General features: G+C 50.0%; 1 protein-coding gene across 1 annotated transcript in view; it reads left to right on the top strand.

Annotated features, from left to right (window-relative positions):
- LOC140480726 (disintegrin and metalloproteinase domain-containing protein 12-like) overlaps nt 1-19,078 on the top strand; it is a 545,040-nt gene that overhangs the window by 477,596 nt on the left and 48,366 nt on the right. Inside the window, exon 21 of the mRNA XM_072576009.1 lies at nt 8,037-8,102. Within this exon, the coding sequence (XP_072432110.1) occupies nt 8,037-8,102 (66 nt within the window). The remainder of the gene's footprint in view (nt 1-8,036; nt 8,103-19,078) is intronic.

Genomic DNA, 19,078 nt, shown 5'->3' with positions numbered 1-19,078 from the left:
CTCAGTGAGCAGTGGGGTTGTACAGCCTGGAGCTCAGTGAGCAGTGGTTTTGTACAGCCTGGAGCTCAGTGAGCAGTGGGGATGTACAGCCTGGAGCTCAGTGAGCAGCGGGGTTGTGTAGCCTGGTGCTCAGTGAGCAGTGGGGTTGTGTAGCCCTGAGCTCAGTGAGCAGTGGGGTTGTACAGCCTGGAGCTGAGTGAGCAGTGGGGTTGTACAGCCTGGAGCTCAGTGAGCAGTGGGGTTGTGTAGCCTGGAGCTCAGTGAGCAGTGGGGTTGTGTAGCCTGGAGCTCAGTGAGCCGTGGGGTTGTGTAGCCTGGAGTTCAGTGAGCCGTGGGGTTGTGTAGCCTGGAGCTCAGTGAGCAGTGGGGTTGTACAGCCTGGAGCTCAGTGTGCAGTGGGGTTGTACAGCGTGGAGCTCAGTGAGCAGTGGGGTTGTACAGCCTGGAGCTCAGTGAGCAGTGGAGTTGTGTAGCCTGGTGCTCAGTGAGCAGTGGAGTTGTGTAGCCTGGTGCTCAGTGAGCAGTGGGGTTGTACAGCCTGGAGCTCAGTGAGCAGTGGAGTTGTGTAGCCTGGAGCTCAGTGAGCAGTGGGGTTGTGTAGCCTGGAGCTCAGTGAGCAGCGGGGTTGTACAGCCTGGAGCTCAGTGAGCAGTGGGGTTGTGTAGCCTGGAGCTCAGTGAGCTGTGGGGTTGTACAGCCTGGAGCTCAGTGAGCAGTGGGGTTGTACAGCCTGGAGATCAGTGAGCAGTGGGGTTGTACAGCCTGGAGCTCAGTGAGCAGCGGGGTTGTGTAGCCTGGTGCTCAGTGAGCTGTGGGATTGTACAACCTGGAGCTCAGTAAGCAGTGGGGTTGTGTAGCCTGGAGCTCAGTGAGCAGCGGGGTTGTGTCGCCCTGAGCTCAGTGAGCAGTGGGGTTGCGTAGCCTGGAGTTCAGTGAGCCATGGGGTTGTGTAGCCTGGAGCTCAGTGAGCAGTGGGGTTGTGTAGCCTGGTGCTCAGTGAGCAGTGGAGTTGTGTCGCCTGGTGCTCAGTGAGCAGTGGGGTTGTACAGCCTGGAGCTCAGTGAGCAGTGGGTTTGTACAGCCTGGAGCTCAGTGAGCAGTGGGGTTGTACAGCCTGGAGCTCAGTGAGCAGTGGGGTTGTACAGGCTGGAGCTCAGTGAGCAGTGGTTTTGTACAGCCTGGAGCTCAGTGAGCAGTGGGGTTGTACAGCCTGGAGCTCAGTGAGCAGCGGGGTTGTGTAGCCTGGGGGTCAGTGAGCAGTGGGGTTGTCTAGCCTGAGGGTCAGTGAGCAGTGGGGTTGTCTAGCCTGGAGCTCAGCAAGCAGTGGGATTGTGTAGCCTGGAGCTCAGTGAGCTGTTGGGTTGTACAGCCTGGAGCTCAGTGAGCAGTGGGGTTGTACAGCCTGGAGCTCAGTGAGCAGTGGGGGTGTACAGCCTGGAGCTCAGTGAGCAGTGGGGCTATACAGCCTGGAGATCAGTGAGCAGTGGGGTTGTACAGCCTGGAGCTCAGTGAGCAGTGGGGTTGTACAGCCTGGAGCTCAGTGAGCAGTGGGGTTGTACAGCCTGGAGCTCAGTGAGCTGTGGGGTTGTACAGCCTGGAGCTCTGTGAGCAGCGGGGTTGTGTAGCCTGGGGGTCAGTGAGCAGTGGGGTTGTGTCGCCTGGAGCTGAGTGATCAGTGGGGTTGTACAGCCTGGAGCTCAGTGAGCAGTGGGGTTGTGTAGTCTGGGACTCAGTCAGCTGTGGGGTTGTACACCCTGGCGCTCAGTCAGCAGTGGGTTTGTGTCGCCCTGAGCTCAGTGAGCAATGGGGTTGTACAGCTTAGGGCTCAGTGAGCAGTGGGGTTGTGTAGCCTGGAGGTGTCTGAGCAGTGGGGTTGTGTAGCCTGGAGCTCAGTGAGCAGTGGGGTTGTGTAGCCTGGAGCTCAGTGAGCAGTGGGGTTGTACAGCCTGGAGCTCAGTGAGCAGTGGGGTTGTGTTGCCTGGAGCTCAGGGAGCAGTGGGGCACTGCCCGGTTCTACCTCCTTCCCAAGATCCACAAGCCTGACCACCCTGGCCGACCCATTGTCTCAGCATGCTCCTGCCCCACCCGAACTCATCTCTACCTACCTCGACACTGTCCTATCTCCCCTAGTCCAGGAACTCCCCACATACGTTCGAGACACCACCCATGCCCTCTACCGCCTCCAAGACTTCCGTTTCCCCGGCCCCCTACAACTCATCTTCACCATGGATATCCAATCCCTCTACACCTCCATTCGCCATGACCAGGGCCTCCAAGCCCTCCGTTTTTTCCTCTCCAGACGTCCCCAACAGTACCCTTCCACTGACACTCTCATTCGTTTGGCCGAACTGGTCCTCACCCTTTACAATTTCTCCTTTGAATCCTCCCACTTCCTCCAGACCAAAGGCGTAGCCATTGGCACACGTATGGGCCCCAGCTATGCCTGTCTCTTTGTTGGCTATGTAGAACAGTTGATCTTCCGTAATTACACCGGCACCACTCCCCACCTCTTCCTCCGCTACATTGATGACTGCATTGGCGCCACCTCGTGCTCCCGCGAGGAGGTTGAGCAATTCATCAACTTCACCAACACATTCCACCCTGACCTTAAATTTACCTGGACCATCTCTGACACCTCCCTCCCCTTCCTGGACCTCTCCATCTCCATTAGTGACGACCGACTTGACACTGACATATTTTACAAACCCACTGACTCCCATAGCTACCTGGATTACACCTCTTCCCACCCTATCTCTTGCAAAAATGCCATCCCATATTCCCAATTTCTCCGCCTCTGCCGTATCTGCTCCCAGGAGGACCAGTTCCACCATAGGACACACCAGATGGCCTCCTTCTTTAGAGACCGCAATTTCCCTTCCCACGTGGTTAAAGATGCCCTCCAACGCATCTCGTCCACATCCCACACCTCCGCACTCAGATCCCACCCCTCCAACCGTAACAAGGACAGAACCCCCCTGGTGCTCACCTTCCACCCTACAAACCTTCGCATAAACCAAATCATCCACCGACATTTCCGCCACCTCCAAAAAGACCCCACCACCAGGGATATATTTCCCTCCCGACCCCTTTCCGCCTTCCGCAAAGACCGTTCCCTCCGTGACTACCTGGTCAGGTCCACACCCCCCTACAACACACCCTCCCATTCTGGCACTTTCCCCTGCCACTGCAGGAACTGTAAAACCTGTGCCCACACTTCCTCCCTCACCTCTATTCAAGGCCCGAAAGGAGCCTTCCACATCCATCAAAGTTTCACCTGCACATCCACCAATATCATTTATTGTATCCGTTGCTCCCGATGCGGTCTCCTCGACATTGGGGAGACTGGGCGCCTCCTAGCAGAGCGCTTTAGGGAACATCTCCGGGACACCCGCACCAATCAACCACACCGCCCCGTGGCCCAACATTTCAACTCCCCCTCCCACTCTGCCGAGGACATGGAGGTCCTGGGCCTCCTTCACTGCCGCTCCCTCACCACCAGACGCCTGGAGGAAGAACGCCTCATCTTCCGCCTCGGAACACTTCAACCCCAGGGCATCAATGTGGACTTCAACAGCTTCCTCATTTCCCCTTCCCCACCTCATCCTAGTTTCAAACTTCCAGCTCAGTTACTGTCTCCTTGACTTGTCCAACCTGCCTATCTTCTTTTCCACATATCCACTCCACCCTCCCCTCCTTGACCTATCACCTTCATCCCCTCCCCCACTCACCCATTGTACTCTATGCTACTCTCTCCCCACCCCCACCCTCCTCTAGCTTATCTCTCCACGCTTCAGGCTCACTGCCTTTATTCCTGATGAAGGGCTTTTGCCCGAAACGTTGATTTCGCTGCTCGTTGGATGCTGCCTGAACTGCTGTGTTCTTCCAGCACCACTAATCTTGTACAGCCTGGAGCTCAGTGAGCAGTGCGGTTGTACAGCCTGGAGCTCAGTTAGCAATGGGGTTGTACAGCCTGGAGCTCAGTGAGCAGTGGGGTTGTACAGCCTGGAGCTCAGTGAGCCGTGGGGTTGTGTAGCCTGGAGCTCAGTGAGCAGTGGGGTTGTACAGCCTGGAGCTGAGTGAGCAGTGGGGTTGTGTAGCCTGGAGCTCAGTGAGCAGTGGGGTTGTACAGCCTGGAGCTGAGTGAGCAGTGGGGTTGTGTAGCCTGGAGCTCAGTGAGCAGTGGGGTTGTGTAGCCTGGAGCTCAGTGAGCAGTGGGGTTGTGTAGCCTGGAGCTCAGTGAGCAGTGGGGTTGTACAGCCTGGAGCTCAGTGAGCAGTGGGGTTGTACAGCCTGGAGCTCAGTGAGCAGTGGGGTTGTACAGCCTGGAGCTCAGTGAGCAGTGGGGTTGTACAGACTGGGGCTCAGTGAGCAGTGGGGTTGTACAGCCTGGAGCTCAGTGAGCAGTGGGGTTGTGTAGCCTGGTGCTCAGTGAGCAGTGGAGTTGTGTCGCCTGGTGCTCAGTGAGCAGTGGGGTTGTACAGCCTGGAGCTCAGTGAGCAGTGGGTTTGTACAGCCTGGAGCTCAGTGAGCAGTGGGGTTGTACAGCCTGGAGCTCAGTGAGCAGTGGGGTTGTACAGGCTGGAGCTCAGTGAGCAGTGGTTTTGTACAGCCTGGAGCTCAGTGAGCAGTGGGGTTGTACAGCCTGGAGCTCAGTGAGCAGCGGGGTTGTGTAGCCTGGGGGTCAGTGAGCAGTGGGGTTGTCTAGCCTGAGGGTCAGTGAGCAGTGGGGTTGTCTAGCCTGGAGCTCAGCAAGCAGTGGGATTGTGTAGCCTGGAGCTCAGTGAGCTGTTGGGTTGTACAGCCTGGAGCTCAGTGAGCAGTGGGGTTGTACAGCCTGGAGCTCAGTGAGCAGTGGGGGTGTACAGCCTGGAGCTCAGTGAGCAGTGGGGCTATACAGCCTTGAGCTCAGTGAGCAGTGGGGTTGTACAGCCTGGAGCTCAGTGAGCAGTGGGGTTGTACAGCCTGGAGCTCAGTGAGCAGTGGGGTTGTACAGCCTGGAGCTCAGTGAGCTGTGGGGTTGTACAGCCTGGAGCTCTGTGAGCAGCGGGGTTGTGTAGCCTGGGGGTCAGTGAGCAGTGGGGTTGTGTCGCCTGGAGCTGAGTGATCAGTGGGGTTGTACAGCCTGGAGCTCAGTGAGCAGTGGGGTTGTGTAGTCTGGGACTCAGTCAGCTGTGGGGTTGTACACCCTGGCGCTCAGTCAGCAGTGGGTTTGTGTCGCCCTGAGCTCAGTGAGCAATGGGGTTGTACAGCTTAGGGCTCAGTGAGCAGTGGGGTTGTGTAGCCTGGAGGTGTCTGAGCAGTGGGGTTGTGTAGCCTGGAGCTCAGTGAGCAGTGGGGTTGTGTAGCCTGGAGCTCAGTGAGCAGTGGGGTTGTACAGCCTGGAGCTCAGTGAGCAGTGGGGTTGTGTTGCCTGGAGCTCAGGGAGCAGTGGGGCACTGCCCGGTTCTACCTCCTTCCCAAGATCCACAAGCCTGACCACCCTGGCCGACCCATTGTCTCAGCATGCTCCTGCCCCACCCGAACTCATCTCTACCTACCTCGACACTGTCCTATCTCCCCTAGTCCAGGAACTCCCCACATACGTTCGAGACACCACCCATGCCCTCTACCGCCTCCAAGACTTCCGTTTCCCCGGCCCCCTACAACTCATCTTCACCATGGATATCCAATCCCTCTACACCTCCATTCGCCATGACCAGGGCCTCCAAGCCCTCCGTTTTTTCCTCTCCAGACGTCCCCAACAGTACCCTTCCACTGACACTCTCATTCGTTTGGCCGAACTGGTCCTCACCCTTTACAATTTCTCCTTTGAATCCTCCCACTTCCTCCAGACCAAAGGCGTAGCCATTGGCACACGTATGGGCCCCAGCTATGCCTGTCTCTTTGTTGGCTATGTAGAACAGTTGATCTTCCGTAATTACACCGGCACCACTCCCCACCTCTTCCTCCGCTACATTGATGACTGCATTGGCGCCACCTCGTGCTCCCGCGAGGAGGTTGAGCAATTCATCAACTTCACCAACACATTCCACCCTGACCTTAAATTTACCTGGACCATCTCTGACACCTCCCTCCCCTTCCTGGACCTCTCCATCTCCATTAGTGACGACCGACTTGACACTGACATATTTTACAAACCCACTGACTCCCATAGCTACCTGGATTACACCTCTTCCCACCCTATCTCTTGCAAAAATGCCATCCCATATTCCCAATTTCTCCGCCTCTGCCGTATCTGCTCCCAGGAGGACCAGTTCCACCATAGGACACACCAGATGGCCTCCTTCTTTAGAGACCGCAATTTCCCTTCCCACGTGGTTAAAGATGCCCTCCAACGCATCTCGTCCACATCCCACACCTCCGCACTCAGATCCCACCCCTCCAACCGTAACAAGGACAGAACCCCCCTGGTGCTCACCTTCCACCCTACAAACCTTCGCATAAACCAAATCATCCACCGACATTTCCGCCACCTCCAAAAAGACCCCACCACCAGGGATATATTTCCCTCCCGACCCCTTTCCGCCTTCCGCAAAGACCGTTCCCTCCGTGACTACCTGGTCAGGTCCACACCCCCCTACAACACACCCTCCCATTCTGGCACTTTCCCCTGCCACTGCAGGAACTGTAAAACCTGTGCCCACACTTCCTCCCTCACCTCTATTCAAGGCCCGAAAGGAGCCTTCCACATCCATCAAAGTTTCACCTGCACATCCACCAATATCATTTATTGTATCCGTTGCTCCCGATGCGGTCTCCTCGACATTGGGGAGACTGGGCGCCTCCTAGCAGAGCGCTTTAGGGAACATCTCCGGGACACCCGCACCAATCAACCACACCGCCCCGTGGCCCAACATTTCAACTCCCCCTCCCACTCTGCCGAGGACATGGAGGTCCTGGGCCTCCTTCACTGCCGCTCCCTCACCACCAGACGCCTGGAGGAAGAACGCCTCATCTTCCGCCTCGGAACACTTCAACCCCAGGGCATCAATGTGGACTTCAACAGCTTCCTCATTTCCCCTTCCCCACCTCATCCTAGTTTCAAACTTCCAGCTCAGTTACTGTCTCCTTGACTTGTCCAACCTGCCTATCTTCTTTTCCACATATCCACTCCACCCTCCCCTCCTTGACCTATCACCTTCATCCCCTCCCCCACTCACCCATTGTACTCTATGCTACTCTCTCCCCACCCCCACCCTCCTCTAGCTTATCTCTCCACGCTTCAGGCTCACTGCCTTTATTCCTGATGAAGGGCTTTTGCCCGAAACGTTGATTTCGCTGCTCGTTGGATGCTGCCTGAACTGCTGTGTTCTTCCAGCACCACTAATCTTGTACAGCCTGGAGCTCAGTGAGCAGTGCGGTTGTACAGCCTGGAGCTCAGTTAGCAATGGGGTTGTACAGCCTGGAGCTCAGTGAGCAGTGGGGTTGTACAGCCTGGAGCTCAGTGAGCCGTGGGGTTGTGTAGCCTGGAGCTCAGTGAGCAGTGGGGTTGTACAGCCTGGAGCTGAGTGAGCAGTGGGGTTGTGTAGCCTGGAGCTCAGTGAGCAGTGGGGTTGTACAGCCTGGAGCTGAGTGAGCAGTGGGGTTGTGTAGCCTGGAGCTCAGTGAGCAGTGGGGTTGTGTAGCCTGGAGCTCAGTGAGCAGTGGGGTTGTGTAGCCTGGAGCTCAGTGAGCAGTGGGGTTGTACAGCCTGGAGCTCAGTGAGCAGTGGGGTTGTACAGCCTGGAGCTCAGTGAGCAGTGGGGTTGTACAGCCTGGAGCTCAGTGAGCAGTGGGGTTGTACAGACTGGGGCTCAGTGAGCAGTGGGGTTGTACAGCCTGGAGCTCAGTGAGCAGTGGGGTTGTGTCGCCTGGAGCTCAGTGAGCAGTGGGGTTGTGTAGCCTGGAGCTGAGTGAGCAGTGGGGTTGTACAGCCTGGAGCTCAGTGAGCAGTGGGGTTGTACAGCCTGGAGCTGAGTGAGCAGTGGGGTTGTACAGCCTGGAAGTCCTGAGTCCTCCATTCATTGAGATTGTTTCTGTTTGTTCCTTTCCAACAGTTGCCACAACACCCACTACTACAATTCCCACAACAGAGGCTCCAACAACGACTGAAGAGACAACAGGTTAGTAATCTTCTCCAACAAACTTCTCAAATGTCATACACATTCAATGAATATGATTTACTGTACAATGTTCACTAGACCTGGCTAATTTGGCTACTCTTGGGGCTGACACTTCCCTCATATCCCAGGATTCCGTTGGGCCTCAGAAGGTAAGAAGCATTGTCTCCTCCTTACTTGGAATAGCCGGTGTTGGATTGGGGTGTTCAAAATGAAAACTCACCCAACACCAGGTTCTCATCCAACAGGTTTAATTGGCAGCACTAGCTTTCAGATCGCTGCTCCTTCATCAGGTGATTGTGGAAGTTACGACTATGATCCCAGAATTTATAGCCAAAGGAGTCCAGTGTCATGGAGATGTGATACAAAAAACATTCTTCGATTAAAACTTTCACCTTTTATCATGGCATGTGCTGTGTTCTGTTCTTTGATATGTATATCCCAGAATTTGAATGCAGAATACAGGGCTAAAGGCAGGATTCTTGGCAGTGTGGATGAACAGAGGGATCTTATGGTTCATGTCCATAGATTCCTGAAAGTTGCCACCCAAGTTGATCAGGTTGTTTTTTTTTCCTTTTTTTTCTCTAATATATTTATTAGCAAATTTTTTTAACTTTACATACATTTAGAGTGATTGAAAAATACAATCAGTAACATTTATCAGTCTCATAACAAGAAAACAAAACACAAATTCCAATACAACTACTGTCTCCTAACGACTCACCTACCCTATAATACAAAACAAACCCTAACACTGTGCAAAGCAACACCAGTAAATTAGTCAATTACTAATAGATCAAAACAAAGAAAGAAAAACAAAAAAACAAAAAAAATCACAGAATACAGAACAGCTATGTCTGGCGCAGAGCGCCCAAACAGAGGAATGCTAACATTGTATATATACCCGTATTAACTCAGGAGACCCCCCTCCAGGTCCCAGGGCTTGACAGACCTAATCGTCCTGGTTAAACAAATGCCTTAGCTAAGATAACTGACAAATGTATTTCCAAAGAACTCACGCAGGCTGCCATGTCTTATACAAATGGTCTTCTGTGTGGTGCACCATGTTTGTAAAAACGTCCAAGGGAGTGTGCTCCATAATTAATGTCTGCCATCCCATCAAGCCCGGTGGGTTCTCAGACACCCAGTTCATCAGAATATTCTTCCATGCACAGTATGTAGGAACAAGTGGGCAGCACGGTGGTACAGTGGTTAGCACTGCTGCCTCACAGTGCCAGAGACCCTGGTTCAATTCCCACCTCAGGCGACTGTCTGTGTGGAGTTTGCACATTCTCCCCGTATCTGCGTGGGTTTCCTCCCACAGTCCAAAAATGTGCAGGTCAGGTGAATTGGCCATGCTAAGTTGTCTGTCGTGTTAGGTGAAAGGGTACATGTAGGGAAATGGGTCTGGGGGTTTCGCTTCAGAGGGTCGGTGTGGACTTGTTGGGCTGAAGGGCCTGTTTCCATACTAAGTAATCTAATCTAAACCTTAGATAGTTTCTTCCCATGCCTGTCTAAAGATGGTAAATTTGGTAGACCTAAGAGGAGAGATAGCGGGTCTATTTTGACTTCAGTCCTCAATTCCCACCCTATCTCTCCTGCCACGGTGCTCCAGTAAACACGGAGCCTGTGGCATGTCCAGATGGAATGGTTAAGAGGACCTACACTTATTTTATATTTGGGGCACGCTGAAGAAGATGCCCCTTTTTTAAACTTCGCCAGACGGTCCGATGCCAGCTGAACCCTGTGCAGAGCTTTTAACTGCGTAGCATATATCCTATTACAGATTGAGAACCTTTGAGCATTCTTCCATATGTTCTCCCATGTTTCAGAAGAGATCTCCACTCCTAGCTCTTGCTCCCAGACCTCACATAACCAGTTAATATCCTGCTAGGCCCTGCCACCCAACGGGCGATAGAGGGCACTAACCGAAAGGGTGCTTGCAAAGTGTAGTGACAACCTCTCTGTATCGGGCTTATAGGGCTTAGTGAGAAGCATAGTCATCTTCGGGAGAAATCCCTAACCTGAAAAAAGCAGAAAAGATCTCTGCTGGGCAACCCGTATTTGTGACTCAGTTGCTCAAAAGACATCATAGCCTCCCCCTCAAACCAGTCTCCCAAACTAGAAACTCCTCTCGCTGCCTATAGTTTGAACCCTGAGTTCATCGTCGCTGGTCGGAACCCTGGCATGCCAACTATAGGCGTAAGTGGCGAAGACTTGGATAAACAACACTCATTCTGACCCATCGCCCTCCAAGCCCTGACTGTACTAATGACTATGGGGTTCTGGCAGTGGACGACAACTGTCCTCATCTTATCCATGAACAACAGGTTAATAAGAGGGCACTTTGCCTGGGAGGCCTCAATATCCAGCCATATTGAGTTTGGATCGTTACCTACCCAATCGCAGACAAAGGACAGCAGGGAACTCAATTGATACCTTCTGATGTCTAGGAAATCAACTCCTCCTCCTCCACGAGGCAACTGCAATTTAGTAAGTTTGATGAGGGGCTGCACACGATGCCAGACAAAGGAACCAAACCACCCCATAGGCTTCCGCAGCGTTGACCTGGGAAACATTATAGGGAGCATACGCATGGGCTGAAAATGTGTTGCTGGAAAGCGCAGCAGGTCAGGCAGCATCCAAGGAGCAGGAGAATCGACGTTTTGGGCATGAGCCCTTCTTCAGGAAGGGCTTCAGCATACGCATGGGGTAAAGCAAACGAGGAAGAACATTCATCATAATGAGAGATATTCAGCCCAGCCATGAAATTGGAAGAGCCTCCCATCTCTGGAGATCCTGCCTAATATTGTCGAGCAAGTGAGAAAAGTTAGTCCGAAATAACAGATCAAACTGGGGGGTAATAAAAATGCTTCGGTATCGGAACCCTGCCCGTGACCACTTCAAAGGGAACTTAGAGCCACCTTCAACTTCTGGCACATCCTTAAGGTTCCCCAAAGGCATAGCCTCCGATTTTGCAAAGTTAATCTTGTCTCCTGAAATAGCCCCAAATAAATATGATACATTATGCCAAACGGGTTACAGAGGTCATCGGGTTCGATAAAAACAAAAGGAGATCATCCGCCTACAGTGTAATCTTGTGTGCCCTCAATCCCACTTCTGGAGCGGTTATGTGGATGTTCTGACGAATGGTCTCTGCTAGCGGCTCTATCACCAATGTAAACAACCACGGTGAGAGGGGGCAGCCTTGACGACTACCCCGACCAATCCTAAAATTCCCAGACTTCACCATATTGGTGATGACCGCGGCCAGAGGGTGGTGATACAAAACCTCCACCCACCTAGCAAAGACCCCACCCAACACAAACTGTTCTAAGACATAAAAAGGATACGGGATTAGTGGTGCTGGAAGAACACAGCAGTTCAGGCAGCATCCAAGTAGCTTCAAAATCGACGTTTCGGGCAAAAGCCCTTCATCAGGAATAAAGGCAGTGAGCCTGAAGGGTGGAGAGATAAGATAGAGGAGGGTGGGGGTGGGGAGAGAGTAGCATAGAGTACAATGGGTGAGTGGGGGAGGAGATGAAGGTGAAGAACTATATATACAAAAACTACTCTATCATAACTACAAACAACTATTACTACCAAAAAAACAGTACAAAAACTAACTATAAAACCTTGAATGGAAGACTCTTCCCCCTGCTCATAGGGGGCACTCACCCCTATCCATCCCTCCTTCACAGTTCCTTCAAGCCCCAGCTTTAGGCCAGGAAAAAAAATCGAGATGATCCTTAAATCAACAGAAAAAAAGACCAAGTCAGGATGAGCCCTCCACCCATCCCTGGCTTCATGTCACCCTCTACTTGTGACTAAAAGAGAAACAGAAGAAACAAAAAAAAGGAGAGACAACAAAGAACATTCACAAAATTTCCCATTATAACACCCAGTTATATAACAAAAATAATAGGAACAACTTATTCCAAGTTTTACTTTTCCCCCTTTCCAAAAAAAAATTATTAGGGAGAAAGAAAGGAATAAAAAAGGGAAAGGAAAACATAGGGAAAGAAGGAAAAGAGGACAAACATTAACTGTATTCTTCAGGCCAGTCTGTCTATTTTAAAGGGTCTACAATGTTTTTCGCTTTATCCACTGAGTCAAACATATAAACGGAATCCTTGTGGCTGAAACGCAGCACCGTGGGGTACCTCATAGAGTCCTGGATGTCCAGGCTCCTCAGCCTCTTTTTAACTTCATCAAAGGACTTCCTCTTTCGAATTAAATCTGCTGAGAAATCCTGGGAAAACATGGTTTTTGACCCTTTGTACAGCAGTGCCTGCAGATCTTTTCCCAGTAATCTGGAAGCTTTTATTACTTATTGCTGGTCCTTATATGAGTGGAAGTGCACTAGGACCGGGCTGGGGTGCTGCACTGGGCCTGACCTGTGCACTGTAACCCGATAAGCCCTTTTCAATCTGCAGCCTACTGGACTCCATGTGAAGGCCCAAAAACTTTGGCACTTTCAAAGAAGCTGACTGGCTGCTCACCTTCCTCACCTGCAGGGAGACTGACAGTTCAGAGATTTATCCTCCAACCTCAATTTTCGAGGTCATCGAGGTCATCACAAGGCCCGCACCTCTCGCTCCAGCACCTGGATCCGACTGGATGAGGCCTTCATCGCAGCTTCCAAAGCCTTAGTTGAACCCTCCACCTCCTCCAGCCTTTGCCCGAGGCCCTGGGTCTCCTGCTCATGCTTCTGCAGCATGGATGCGATAGGTTGGACCTGGGCACGAATCTCCCCACGGATTTCCTCAATCACAGCCCCAACTTTCAAGGTAGGTCTCTCCATCACCACAGCCGATTCCTGTGAGTCTGCCAGGTTCCCAGGGCGGGGGGCTTCAGGAGAGGCAGGTGCTGCTGCAGTCTCTGGTGTGCTAGCTGCTGAAGGGGAGTGACCTCCCTGCTGTGTTTGCTCACTCCTCCTCCCTTTGGCATCCTTGTCCTGTTGGCAGACATACAGCATGGGTTGATAAAGGGCAGGTCATGCTAAACTAATCTCCTGGAACTCTATGAAGACATTACGAGTGCAGTGAACAACAGTAGATATGGTGTATCTGGATTTCCAAAAGGCATTTGACAAGATGTTGCTCAAAGGCTGCTGCATATGATAAAGGTGCACTGTGTTGTGGGCAATGTATTAGCATGGAGACAAGATTGGTTAACCAATGGGAAGCAAAGAGTGGCAATAAATGAGTGATTTTCTGGTTGGTGATCAGTGATGAATCACATGCCTCAGGGATCAACGTTGGGACCACAATTGTTTCCAACTTACATTGATGATTTCGAGTTGGGGACCATATGTAGTGTGACAAAGTTTGCAGATGATACTGAGATGAACGGTAGACCAAAGTGTACAGACAATTTGCAGAGGGATAGAGGTAGTTTGAGTGAGTGGGCAAAGGTTTGTTAGATGAAGTACAATGTTGGTAAATGTGAAGTCATCCATTTTGGAAGGAATAACAGTGAAAAGGACTATTGCCTGAATGGTAAAAAACTGCAACAAGCTGCTATGCAGAGGGACCTGGGTGTCCTTGTACATGAATCATAGAAGGTTGGTCTGCAGGTACGACAGGTAATTAGGAAGGCAAATGGGATTTTGTCCTTCATTGCTAAAGGGATTGAGTTTAAAAGCAGGGAGGTGATGTTACAGCGGTATAGGGTGCTGGTGAGGCCACACCTGGAGTACTGTGTACAGTTTTGGTCTCCTTACTTGAGAAAGGATGTACTGGCTGTGGAGGGGCTGCAGAGGAGGTTCACTGGGTTCATTCCATCGTTGAGGGGATTGGCTCATGAGGAGAGACTGAGTAGACTGGGAATATACTGATTGGAATTTTTAACAATGATGGGGGGATCTTATAGAAACATAAAATTATGAAGGAAATAGATAAGATAGAAGGAGAGAGAATGTTTCCACTGGTGGGTAAACGAGGACAAGGCCTCAAAGTCAGGAGGAGCAGACTTGAGGACTGAATAGAGAAGGAACATCTTTACCCAGAAGGTTGTGAATCTGCCCAGTGAAATCAGAGTCATGGAGATATACAGCATGAAAACAGACCCTTCAGTCCAACTCATCCATGCTGACCAGATATCCTAACCTAATCTAGTCCCATTTGCCAGTCCATTGGCCTACCTGATCAAGGTCTCGTTGAACTCTGAGGTACACTACAGCTCCAATGTGGGTATCATCTGCAAACTTACTAACTATACCTCCTATATCACATCCAAATCATTTAAATTGATGATGAAAAGCAGTGAATCTGTTAAAGTACAGATTTGAGACAGCCCAGGGAATCCCTTGCGGACTCAGACCTGTAAAGCCTCTCTCTTGGTTCGTCCCTTTAGTCTGGAATAAAAACCTCTTACAGACAGTTTAGTTTAATCTTATTCATCCCCTATATTTACTAATAGCATCACCGTTAGAACATAACACTGATACCTATAGGCTGAAAGTAGGATCTAATAGTCTAGGAGAGTAGGGTACCAACTCCTCAAGTGCTCCAGCAGGCTACTCTAATGCACTGCTACAAAGTGGCTTCCTTTATACAAACGTTTACAAAACATCGCATGTTCTTAATTAAACAGATAAGTGAAAGACAATAATTCATAAGGAAGTTAATTGACAGATCTGTGTGCACTTGACTGATCACTCCTGCAGGCCTTGAGCTATCCATCAAGTGGGAAAAACAAATCCAGCCGAGTTAGGTGTCTGCTGGTGAGATAAGTTCCGATAAAGAAGTACCAGTCTAAATTAAGTAGGAGATGTGATAAGGTAAAAACAATGATAAGGTAACCCTGCACAGCTCGTATGTCTGATATCCTTGTTTTACGAAATGGCTTCTGAGCAAAGAGGGCAAAAGTTTGATCAGAAAATGGCTTCCTGATATTCTTTCAGAATCACTTCAATGTTAAGTTTAGAATAATTTTAATCTTTTTATCTTAAAGCACAGAATCATTCTGTACCTGAGGCTGAGATGTTGCCACCAGGTTGTATTCAAAATGATTAATTAGTCTCAAATTAAACATGCTTTCTTAATTAGATCTGACTATTAGAATTGACAGTGGAGCAGTCTGTAAGGTCTGTAGAGCGGTCTGTAAGAACAGCAAGTTAAAGCTTCATCAACATTACCTTTGACAGAGTTTGTATTTAATAACTGGTGATGGCTACTCAATATCATCACAAAGTCCCAAAATGCAATTAAATTCACTCCAAAGCAGATAAGCACGAAGAGTTAATTTTCTCCGAGCTCCAACAGCCTCAGCACTAAAATGGTCTCTCTCTCTAGTGTCCTTGTGAACTCTCAAGTCAGGGTCTTGTAACAGCAAAGATTTTATTTTTCCCTCTGTGTCTGCCTTGCTTGCAAGGGGTAATAAGAATCCATTATAATGGACAAGATCCAACCATGAACTACAAAGCCTTTGATAGGACCGAGTTTCGTTTCAGGGTCAGAATCAAACACTGTCATTAATTTGGAGAAAGTGAGGACTGCAAATGCTGGAGATCAGACCTGAAAAATGTGTTGCTGGAAAAGCACAGCAGGTCAGGCAGCATCCAAGGAGCAGGAGAATCGACGTTTCGGGCATAATTCCTGAAGAAGCACTTATGCCCGAAACATCGATTCTCCTGCTCCTTGGATATTGTCTGACCGACTGTCATTAATTTCACAAGGGAACAGCTGTGAATGTTATCACTTGGTGTCCTGTTCACACAGATTCACCAGTGCTGAGGCAAATGTTCTTAACTGCCTAACAGCATCCTGTTCTCACTTGGTGAGCCCAGATGTCCCTATCTTCTGCATTCCTTGAGTCCCCCACCTTTTTCTGAGCTTTCCTGCCTGTCTATTTTCTAATGCAGTAAATGTGTTCTATAATTCAGCATTACATGTTAGTCTAAATGTTTAAAGACAAGTTTTAAGGCGATAGACTTTCTCAGACCCAGCACCGATCCTTGTGGCAGTCCACTGGTCACAGACCTCCAGTCTGAAAAGGAACCCACCACCACCATCCTCTGCTTTCTACCTTTGAACCAGTTCTATATCCAAATGGATGTTTCTCCCTGCATTCCATGTGAGCTCATCTTGTTAATCAGGAGAAAGTGAGCACTGCAGATGCTCGAGGTCAGACTCAAAGATGGTGGTGCTGGAAAAGCACAGCAGGTCAGGCAGCATCCAAGGAGCAGGAGAATTGACGTATTGGGCATAAACCCTTCATCCTGATTCCCTCCCTGAAATAAGAGATGGATAAAGGAATGAAGGGTTATTGTGAGTGGGTGGGTAAGTGGAGCTGAGGCCATGAAATGAACAGCCATAATGGGGCAGGCTTCAAGGGCCAGATGACCTACTCTGGCTGTAGGTCTTTGTTCTAATGTACACTGTGACCATTGGTGAGAGACAATCCAACCGTCACCCCATGACAGTCAATGGTATGAGCATCACTAAATCCCCACTGTCAACATCCTTCTGATTAACATTGACCAGAACTCAACTGGACTCACAGTGGCTCTGAGAGTGAGTCAGAGGCTGGGAATCCATCGAAGCTTGTTCACCATCTACACGACCCAAGTCAGGAGGCTGATGGAATACTCCCCATTAGCCTGGATGGGTGCAGGCCCATCAACACTCAAGGAGGTTGACACCACCCATGAGAAAGCAACTCTACATCCAGAAACACCCACTCCCTCCACCACAGAGTCTCAGGAGCCACAGTATGTGCTATCCACAAGGTGCACTGCAGGGATTCACCAAAGATCCTCAGACAGCACTTTCCGAACCCACTTCCATTGAGAAGCACAAAGGCAGCAGGTACATGGGAACATCATCACCTGTAAATTCCTCTCTAAGCCCCTCACCATCCTGACTTGGAAATATAGTGCCATTCCTTCACTGTCACTGAGTCAAAATCTTGGAGTTCCCTCCCTCAGGGCATTGTGGGTCTGCCTACAGCACATGAACTGCAGCAGTTTAAGAAGGTGCACCTTCTCAAGGGGCAACTAGGGACAGGCAATAAATACTGGCTCAGCCAGCGATCCCCATGTCCCACAAGTGAATAAAAAATCTAGCTGCTAATGAAGGCAGCTGATGGAGTTCCTGGAACTGAGCTTTCATATGTAATGTACAAGAAGGACAGGTTGCACCTCAATAGCAGGGACACCAATATCCTGGCAGAGCAGTTTGTCTTTGGGTTCACCCAACAAGGCCAAACGGGGCGAATCAGGGATAACAAAGGTACAGTCACTGTGATGGGGTGATAGTATAGGCTTCCCAATAACAAATGGGAGAGAGAGCAACAGATATATAGACACATCATGGGAAGATGTCAAAACAATCAGGTTGTTGTAAGGAATGGTGTTTATCTCCCCAATATTGACCGGGACTCCCTTAGTGCCAGGTGCTTCGATAGGACAGAGTTGTTTCAATGAATCCAGGAGGAGATAGTCCAACTGGGGAAGGGGCTGAACTGGACACAAAACCAGAAATTGCTGGAAAAGCTCAGCAGGTCTGGCAGCATTGATGGAGAGAAATCAGAGTGAACATTTCAGGTCGAATGGTGCTTGAACAATGCTGCCAGACCTTTCTGACAAATTCTGGTTTTGGTTCGGAATTTCGAGGATCTGCAGTTCTTTTGGTTTCTCTTGGGCCCACTCGATCTTGTATTGGAGAATCAGTCTGGCACTGTGAGTGGGGTCTCAGGGGGGCAGAAGGTTGGCCAGAGTGAGCATAATACCGGAACTGGTTTAATAGGTAGAGATCAGGATAAGCACAGCAGGTCAGGCAGCATTTGAGGAGCAGGAAAATTGACACTTCGGGCAAAAGCCCTTCATCAGGAATATTCCTGATAAAGGGCTTTTACCCGAAATGTTGATTTTCCTACTTCTCAGATGCTGCTTGACCTGCTGTGCTTTTCCAGCACCACTCTCATCTAGACTCTGGTTTCCAGCATCTGCGGGTCATGGTTTTTAGCTCGAGATCAGGATAAGACTGATCCTCAGGTGAAAGTGTGAAATTGGAGGAAGGACAATCAAAACAACATCAGGCCCAGATTGGAGAAATGTGATTGGGGTGTCTGTTCAAGGGGAAGTGCACATCTGACATGTGTCTGGGAAAAGAAAAGGAAGCATTTGGAAGGTACCGGGAACACATTCCCAAGGCACTTGAAGAAGATAAAGGTATCAGAAACAAAGAATTAAGGAGGCAAAAGTGGACCATGAAATGGCATGAAATTATGAGGAGAATCCCAGGGCATTTTATATACAGAGATGGAGCAAGAGGGCAAATCGAGAAAGGATAGGTTCACTCAAGGACAAAGGTGGGGGTTTCTGTTTGGAGCTGGGGGTAGTGAGTGAGGTCCTTCATGAGTACTTTGTATCAGTATCAGACATGGATCAAGGCAAGATTAAGGAGGGATATGTTGTAGGAAAGAAGGAAGCGATGTTGGATGTCTTAAAAAAACAACATGAAGGTGGATAAGCACCCAGGGTCTCATGGGATCTGTTCCATCAGGAGGAAAGGGAAGAGTTTGCTGGGTCCTTGAGAGAAATCTTTGCATCCTCTTTATCCACAGGAGACTAGAGAATAGCCAATGTTGTTCCTTTGTTTAAGAAGGGAAACAGGGTAATCCAGGAATTTATAGACTAGTGAGTCTTATTCCACGGCAGGGAAAGTTTTGGGGAAGATTTTTAGGGATAGTATTTAACTTGCATTTGGAGAAGAATGGACTTTTTGGGGATAGTCAGCCTGGCTTTGTGCAGGGGAGGTCTTGTCTCACAAGTTTGACTGAGGAGTTTTGAGGATGTGACAAAGATGATTGATGAGAGAAGGATGTTGTCCAAATGGCCTTTCTGAAAGCTTTTGACAAGGTCCATCATTGAAGCCACATCAGATCCACAGTGAGAAGTCAGTTGTAAACAAAATTGGCTTGGACACAGGAAACAGAGGGTAGTTGTGGAGGGATATGTTTCTGACTAGAGA

The sequence above is a fragment of the Chiloscyllium punctatum genome, chromosome 1 (genome assembly GCF_047496795.1).
Source record: "Chiloscyllium punctatum isolate Juve2018m chromosome 1, sChiPun1.3, whole genome shotgun sequence".
Lineage (NCBI taxonomy): Eukaryota > Metazoa > Chordata > Chondrichthyes > Orectolobiformes > Hemiscylliidae > Chiloscyllium > Chiloscyllium punctatum.
Note: the sequence above shows the minus strand (reverse complement) of the source record. Positions and strands in the feature narration are given on the sequence as shown.